Below are 8405 nucleotides of genomic sequence, written 5' to 3'. Positions count from 1 at the left end.
TCTCCCCTCCACCCCTCTGCACAGAGTAAGAGCAGTGGAGGCCACCTGGCCCAGAGTCTGAGGGCCATCTTCACGGCCATCAGAAGAAGCCAGCAGGGTGTAGGCAGATCCGATGGCTTTTCAGGTCCAGGTCAATCAGCACAATAGGGTGGGAGTACCCAGGGGGCCCTGCAAGCCATGGGCAAAGAGAAAGAACAACTCAGTCATTTCCCCAGACATGCTGTTCTATACTACAGCCCCCTCCCCCCTGCCCCATCATTGACTCTCTAAAGAGAGTTCTCAATCTAGAAGAAGCCTCAAGTATAGAGCAAGCTGGAGCAAGCCAGGACTGGCTGCCCAGTGGATGGGAATCAGCACTGAGAAGCCCTTCCTTCTCTCTCGATTCAGCCCATGCCCAGCCTTGTGTTAATTTGTTTCAGGCCTGCCCTACACTGACCCTAGGAGGTGAGGGAGGTGACTGAGGAAACACAGAACTACCCTTGAGCGTACATGTGAATTCACAGTCCTCCTCTGCCCAATTTTCATCCCCTGTCATGAGGGGACTGCTTTGGGCTTTGAGACAGTATCCCCCCAAAAGTTGTCTGCATAGCCCAAGAGTATAACCTGAGGCCTCGCAGGTGCAAGTGGTGTCCATATGAAGCACATTGCTCCACTGGGTCCCTGGTTGTAGTGCAGGATAATGAAGCCCCAGATTGCCCTAATAGCAAATAGCCACTTACTTCCAGCTTTGTGCAGATTTCCATGGACTCCTTCATGTCCCTTTTTGTGCGTGGATCCTGTTTGTTGTATTTTTCTGAGAGATTCTTCAGAGTGCAGGTGAAGGGATAATTGTAAACTCATAGCAAGGCTCCTGAAACAGGGTCAGGATACTAGAATTGTGGAGGTGCGTGGCAGTATCAGTATCAATCGACTCCCCACCTCATCCGTGCCTGGTCACTCTGGCCTGATGGAGCCCTGGACCAGTAGTGCTGGCCTGGTTCTCTCATAAGACACCTATGGGCCCTGAAAACCATACAGTAGAGATGGTGGGTATCTTGCCACTCCCACATTCCCCAGGTCCAGGGTTGCCCTTAGGGAGGTAGCCAGAGGGACTGGCTAAGCTCATCTATTGACCTAGCTGGTGGAGGTTCTGTCCTCAAGTTCTCAGTCTCCAACATCCTTTGTTCTCTCATCTTTCTGACCGCATTCAGAGATTACTGAGGCAATCTCTCTCTCCTTGTTTGAGTGTGGTCAGAAAGAACCAAGGGGGTAGGTGTTCTTTACCTCACTGGTGTTTTGGAGGTCTGCTGAAGTCATCCTTCAAGCAAGAGAATTTGATTAGAAGCATGAAGTGCCACAGGCACTTCATCATAAAGTGCTGTATGATTTTTTTTTTCCTGGAAAGTCTGTGCAGAATAGCTTTCTGATTCCCAGAGCAAAAGACCCAGGAGTACATACTACTCAGTAGGGTTGTCAGTCAATTAAATGTAGGCTTGACAGGATTTCTTTGGGAAGAGGCACCTGTAAGAGTCTAAAGAAATGCAAAACTCTTATCAGTCTGTTGCTTCCAAGGAAGACAGAGAGGATGTTACCACTGGGCAAATGTGCTTTTCACACAGTTTCAGTGACCACATTACACTATGGGTCCTTGTGTGTGCTGAAACTTTGGCTTACTGTGAGACTATTTGTGATCATATATGGAGATGTAACCTTCCTGGCCTGAGTGGGTCAGGTCTCTGGCTAGGATTGGAACTGTATGCAGTTGCAGACTGGAGCAGTGGTGTTCTCTGCACGGTAAATACACAGCTGTTGAGTGTACAACTTCTGAGTGCCAGCAGAGCCTGCAGCTGCAGCAAGCCAGCTGCCCCAGCCCTACCTGTAGGGAGAAAGCAATGGGGACACATTTCCTTGTAGTCCCCAGAAGGGACACAGGGAAAGAGGTGCAGAATATAGCTAGCTTTCAGCTTGGCTGTCAAGCAAGGAGGAAGGAATACTACCTTTCTCAGCCCAAAGGCGATAGATTTGGGGAGAAAGCATGTATAAGATTAAAACTTCATCTATAAATAAAAACCATTCCAGAAAACTGCTCCCCTACAGCCATGTTCCAGCATACTCTGAACTCATATTCCGACTCTAAAAGATTAAGATCACCTATCTGGGGGAAAGTTATGTAAATATGCTGAGCCCTGACCCCTGTGGTTTGGTTTCTTTTTCTCTGAACAGCTGTCTGTTTGCTGACATACCTTGAGCGTTGTTGAAGCCCTGAGTGGAACGGATTTTTGCTTGACACCAGGGAAGGCCTATTCTGACATCTACCAGTCAACACCAGCAGCCCCAGGATGCCCAGGAGGGATGATGGCCCTCTCTGGGGCAAGATTTCTTACGTTGGTTGCTTGGGCTTTCAAGTGAACCTGAAACTCATTTTCTGGGGTGGGAGCCCTTGAGCTCCAAGATGTTCAGAGCGTTGCACCCAGGCTCTAGCATTGCCCCTCATCAGCACAGGACACCACGGGACTGTCAGTCCCCCTTCCCACCTCCCTGCTTCTTCCCCTCTGAAGACAAGCCAGAAAACTGTACAAATAAAATCAGACTTTAAATAATTTATTATATAATTACAGTAAGCCATCTTAAATAAATACAGACCATACAGTTAAATAAATAAATAAATAAATAAAAGTATAAATATATAAATAAATATCACTGGTCCATATTACTATGAAACATCATCCCACTGCACTATTATGTCCATATTAGGGTCAGTGTGGTCCAGGGCAGGCCCCCGCCGCTCTCCGCCAGCATGGCTGTGGCCCATCCATTGGTTCCTCCAAGACGGAAATCTTGAGTTGTGGCTCATTTTGGGGTGAGAAAGCAGCAGTCTGTGAGGTGAGCTATTAGGTTGGGATGGGCTTCCTCACTTCTGGACCGAGTCCCAGCAGTCAAAGGGGATGTCAAACAGAAAGCCCTTCAGGTTCTCTTTGAAATGTTTGAAGGTGATAAACTGGGTCATACAGGAAGTTTCCTTAAGAAAAAGTGGGGGGAAAAAAAACCTACTTAAGTCCAAGTGAGAAGCAGCAGTACATTTCTTTGTGGCCTTTGAGAACCCAGGGGACAGAAAGCCTATTCTGGGGAGTCAAGTGACCCTGTTTCAATCCACCTGCTCCCTAGGGGATATGTGTCTTTTCTAGTGGTAGTTAAGGTCAGGGCCCTGAGCCAGTCCAAGGCCATCTATCTCCCAGCCCCAAGAAGCCCATGGACTTCACTTTCTTCCTGGAGGAAGAAAGGGGTATTTGAGAGGGGTATTTGTCCGTTCCAAGGGCCCCTCTTCCTTCTTTGCCATCTAGGGCACCCCATGGGAAAGTCCTGACAGGAGGTGGTGCTTCCTCTGAACTTTAGGCAGGCCCTGAGTTTCCTGGGGTTTGCCTCACCTCTGACCTCACTGGTGAGAATGACCAGAATAACAAGGATGGCAGCAGCTCCTGCTGCTAGGACATGTGGGTTTCAGAGCTCTGCAGTGTTTAATTCCTAGGGATGGGAAGAGGTTCGAGGCTTCCCCATTCTGCTGCTTGTTCTTACTTTTCTTTACGTAAAACCCTTTCCCAGTCCTGAGCAGCCACAGACAGGGATCTCTCCTCACCATGTCCCGCTCTTCCAGACTCATACTTTCCGGCTTGGGGCTTGGCTGTGGGCACTCACCGGGGTTGGGGGACAGTGTTGCTTGTAGTGGCTGGCTATCATTGTCAAGGGGCCTTCGAGCTTGGTGAGGCTGCCGCGCAGGCCCTTCTTGTACAACTCCAGGCGGGTCTGCAGGCACGTTGGCTCCTGTAGGAAGTATTCATGATCCATTAAGCAGAGACCAAGCATCCTCCATGGACATCAGCCACCCTTCTGTCCTTCTCTCCTGCTCCCGTTCCCTGACCCCAGGAGTAAGGCCACAAAGAGACACAGGCTGATTCCTGACTAGACTCAGGCCAGGTTTGGTCGTACACATTAATCGGTCCCACATAAACATCCAGCTGTCCTTTCTGCCTGTCTCAGGATGCCCTAAGCTGGCCTAGACACATTACCTTAGCCTGGTACCTGGAGAGGATCCTAGCTCCAGGTTATATAAAAAGACCACTTTACTATTCTAGAAGGGACTAGGCACGGTAGCTGTCACCCAGACCCCCTTTATGAGCAAGCATTGTTCCTAAAACCCCTCTAGGCCCCTCTACAGCCAGCACCCTGTCTCTACAGGGCTTGGCCTGAGAGCATGCCTATCCCCAAGCCCCCAGGCCCCTCTTCTCTAGTGACTCCCGCTTTCCCACCTGTGCCCGGCTGACTTCTGGCCTTTAAATGCACTATGTCTACCCTTGGCTGCTGAGCTGATAAAGGAATCCACGTGACTACCACCGTGGCCTCTTGAGCACCCAGATCCCACCCCCCTCTTCCTGGCAACCAGACGATTGGAGAGAAAGTAGACAGCCCTGTGAGGGTCCAGGGCAGAGGCATGTAGCAAGGTGTTCAAAGAGGAACGTCTTACCTGAGGGTCAAACTCTTCTGAGACAACCTCTGTTTCATTCTGTAGGAAGGAAAATGTCATGTTATCAAAGAGACAGCCAGGGCCAGTCTCGTGGCCAAGGCACAGCCCACATTCTCTCCCTCACTCACCATCACAGCCGGCATGTCATGACTGTGGTTCAGGAGGCTCAGGGCTTCCTTGATGGCATCTACATGCTTCCAGGGCCGGGTGACAGGACTGGGCGGGCGGGTGGGTGCAGAGATGCTGCAGACCACAGTGCCCAGTAGAAGCAAGTTCTGCAGCCACATCCTCCTAAGGACTTTAGCCTTTCTCTCTAACTACTGGGCTCACTGGCAAAAGAAGCTCTTATATACACAGTTAGAGGAAATGATTAATGATGACCACAAAACTCCAGAGAGGCGGGGGAACTACCTGAACTGCGGAATCTCCTGGCCCTTATCAGCTACATATGGGAACGGTGAGCCTTTCCCCCCAGGTGGTCAGGTTTGGGGTTTTCATTAATGGGCCCTTCTTTCCAAGAACTAGCATCCCACCTGCTTTCTTTCCTTGAGTACTCTCCAGTCCTGCTGGGGCAGTCTGGACCCGGCCCTAGGCTGCTCCCTCCTTTTTGAGCAGCCTTGGGTACAACTTGGACTTCCGGGCCTGGAGTGGCCAGGGCAGGATTTAGGAGACACCCAGACTCCTACACCCAGCCTCCCCTATCCTGTCTGTTGTCACAGATCACCTTTGGGTAGATTGTGCCCACTGTGGAGGCCCATTCCGGCCTCACTGGCCTCTTTCTCTTTTAATGATTGTGAGACTAGAGTGTGAGGAAAATTCTCATCTGCCTGTGTCATCTTCTGCTTAGAGTCCAGCCAAATGGCCTAGTCCTATGATGCTCACACGGGCTCCCACCAAGGATCCAGAGCCAGCCCAACCAAGGTCCCCACCCCTGTGACTAAAGGGAATGACCCCATATGCACAGACTGCAGCCAGACAGACTGCAGCATATTCCCATGGTGAGATCTCAGCCAGCATTTTAAGCAGTTCTGGCTTATAGGGCCATGTTCAACCCTAAAGCTGGGTTGGGACTTTCATGGGGGCAGTTCAGGATCCCAAGTTTGAATCCTGGCTCTGGCACCACCTTTCTGAGTGACTCTTCCCTGAACTACTTAAGTCTCAGTGTCTTCAGTCGTGCTGTCAGCTCCTTTGAGTCAAGAACACCACCACCACCACTACCACCTGTACCCCCAGCAGGCACAGGAGCCCAGGTGCTAGCTGCAGCATTGTAGCTGTCCCATAACAGATACAGGGGTCCATGGTTTCTCTAGCAAGGTATTCTAGGCTTAATTTCCTATACAGCCCCAGTCCTAGCTCACTTCTAGCTCCAGTGGAAGCAGAAACTGCTTCTGGAAAAAACAGGCTCTTGAGGGGCTGACAAGTGTTTGATTTTCACAATGGGTTTTGGAGAAGACAGCAAGAGTTGAGGTTTGCGCAAGGTATCCGGCTCAAGCTGCCCCATGCCAGGAGTTTCAAGGCCACAGGACTATAGTTCTACATATGTCCATTTCTGTATGCATGGGTGCTGGTGTAGTTGCTTGCATCTGTCTGCACAGATGGGTTTTATTTATTTTTAATTGTTATTATAAAGGCGATGTACAGAGGGATTACAGTTACACAAGTCAGGTGATGAGCCCATTTCTTTTTGGGCACTGTCACCCCTTTCCTCACTCAGGTAGGCTTTAAAGAAGAAGATGCTTCACGTAAAGATGCATCCATGTGAGCCCCAGTTCCTGTCATCTCATTTGATAGAGGTGCCAGGCCTCTGGAGATGCCCATTAGATGTGAGAAAAGCTCTTCATGATGGGTGTCATGATTCAGAGCCCCAGAGGCTGATTCAGCCTAGACTGGTGAGGTCAGACATAACCTTGGACATTCTTCTGGGTTCACCTGGGCATGCCATCAGAGAGCAGGTAGAACCCATGGCTGAGGCAACAAGAATTATTAAGGAAGAAAGGCTGAGGGCCAGAATTTCCATGTTTAAGGGCTGAAGGCAAGCATGTGATAGGCCAGTGACCACGAGCCCTGGAATGTGACAAGGAGGGAGAAGAGCAGTGCCAGAGGAGCTGATCCAGCAACCTGGCCCGCAGGTGTCAAAGTCTGTGCACATAGGACAGAACTCAAGTGCTTGTCCATACAGTTTATAGGGGCAGATACATATCTTTCTCTTGGAAAGATGACATCAAGCCCAGTGCCATGACAGACAGGCATTCCTAGATTGCATACATGGAAAGAAATGGCAATCAGTAGCATCAGGCTGGCCATGCTGACTTAGGGGCTCCAGGGGTGCTGTGGTGAAGCTGAGGGAGGGAACCAGATAGTTGGTGTGACCGTTCTTTGCCCTCTTGGCCCACTAAGCCAAGAGAAAATCCTCTGGAAGAAGTTTCTTGTGAGTGTCTCTCCCTTCAAGCCCTGGAGGACCTGAGGGTTGTGGCTGCTTCGTGATCCTTACTACATAGGAAAGCAGACCAGCACCTAAGTCCCTCGTGTCTTATGGGATGTCGACACGGGCATCTCAGATGATCTGATCCTTCTTTGTAGCTGCCACCCCTTAGGGAAGTACTTAAACATCTTGGAGATCAGATCCAGAAGACCAGTTTTGGTCCAGTTCACACAGAGCAGGATGACAACGGGGTCAAGACTTGAATTTGAATTTATCCTGTGAGTGGTGTTTTTCTGCTACTTCAGGGATTAGAAAATCAGGAAATACCAGTCACCATGCTGGACCAGCAAAGGAGTGGACCTGGCTTGCTTGCCCCACTCAGGACAGCCATACGGGGCTCTAGCAGGTTTGGGCAGGAAGACTAGAGAAGCCTGTGACTATCCCAGAGACATCTAGGAACTGAAGACAGAATTTCCCCCAGCACACGCTACCATTCAGACATCTTGAACTTACTCAACCACTTTGGGTTATTGGGTCACCCCAGAAAGTGCCCCCCACCCCGGCCTCGGCTGCCTCATCTGTACAATGGGTTAATTTCCGCTGCCTCTCAGAGGAAACGGCTGCCCATCCAGGAAGCTCAGAGAGGAGACAGTGCTCTGATACCTTCCCCTACTCTGGGAGGTTTTTGAAGCCCAGACTTGGCAGGAGCGCTACCCCTTATCTCATCCCAGCCCCAGGGAGCAACTTTCTGGAAAGGTGAAGTAGAGAGACCATTCTTCACCTACAGTCAGGGTTCATCAGATCTTGCATCACCTTGAGGGATCCCAGTAGAGTACACCATTTTCAGGGGCTTCTCTTTCCTTGAGAATGCATTCTTATCACTCCTGGCCCCAGTGGATATCTGGAGCCGCTCCAGGCCAACTTAAACTCCAAGGATCTATTCCCAAAAGACCAGGCCTCCCTGATCTTCTCCCTGGATGTCCTTTAGGCCTCTGGCTTTAGTGATCCTGACCACTCTGGAAGGATCTGAGGATGGTTAATCACTAATCATGGGTGGACTACATCCATTTAGCCAAGCATCTGTAGGCTCCACAGTTTGGCAAGTTCACAGGCCCCTGGCCCTCAGAGAGCTTCTATCTGTACTCCATGGAATGAGGACTCAGACTCATAGGTTCCGCATTAATTGATGCCAACCAAGATGTGCACGAAGAATCAACAGCCACAAGGACGTGGTCATGAAATGAGAGGAAGGCAAGTTACAGGAAGGCTTTGAGGGTGCTGGTTGGGGTGTGGATATAGGGCAGGAGGTAAGCAAGCAGTTTGGTTTTCACAGCCTGGCTTGGGAAGCTGGGTGAACATTAGCTGTAGTGCAAGAGACTCAAGATATGAGTGTCAGCCAGAGTGAACTGAATATGGCAAGTTTGAAAGACCAGGGGAGGGCTGGGAGGAATATGGCCTAGTGGTAAAGTGCTCACCTCCAAAGAC

General features: G+C 50.2%; 1 protein-coding gene across 1 annotated transcript; it reads right to left on the bottom strand.

The window, feature by feature from the left end:
• Positions 1–2890: 2890 nt before the first annotated feature.
• On the bottom strand, positions 2891–4785 carry Csf2 (colony stimulating factor 2). The gene is made up of 4 exons (XM_048334236.1): positions 4627–4785; positions 4499–4537; positions 3673–3798; positions 2891–2998 (listed from the first exon to the last, which is right to left on the bottom strand). Exons 1-4 carry the CDS (start codon positions 4783–4785, stop codon positions 2891–2893), a joined length of 432 nt encoding a protein of 143 aa, XP_048190193.1.
• Between the last annotated feature and the right edge of the window lie 3620 nt (positions 4786–8405).

This window comes from Perognathus longimembris, chromosome 25, assembly GCF_023159225.1.
Source record: "Perognathus longimembris pacificus isolate PPM17 chromosome 25, ASM2315922v1, whole genome shotgun sequence".
NCBI classification, from domain to species: domain Eukaryota; kingdom Metazoa; phylum Chordata; class Mammalia; order Rodentia; family Heteromyidae; genus Perognathus; species Perognathus longimembris.
The sequence above is the reverse complement of the archived record's forward strand: the minus strand, read 5'-3'. Positions and strand labels throughout refer to the sequence as shown.

Bases quoted from the DNA above. Each gene is read 5' to 3' on its own strand.
- Csf2 (XM_048334236.1), bottom strand. From the start codon at position 4,785: ATGTGGCTGCAGAACTTGCTTCTACTGGGCACTGTGGTCTGCAGCATC. The intron at 4,538-4,626 runs GTGAGTGAGGGA...TCCTTCCTACAG, and splicing joins ATGACATGCCGGCTGTGATG to AATGAAACAGAGGTTGTCTC. The intron at 2,999-3,672 runs GTGAGTGCCCAC...CTTTTTCTTAAG, and splicing joins AACACTGTCCCCCAACCCCG to GAAACTTCCTGTATGACCCA.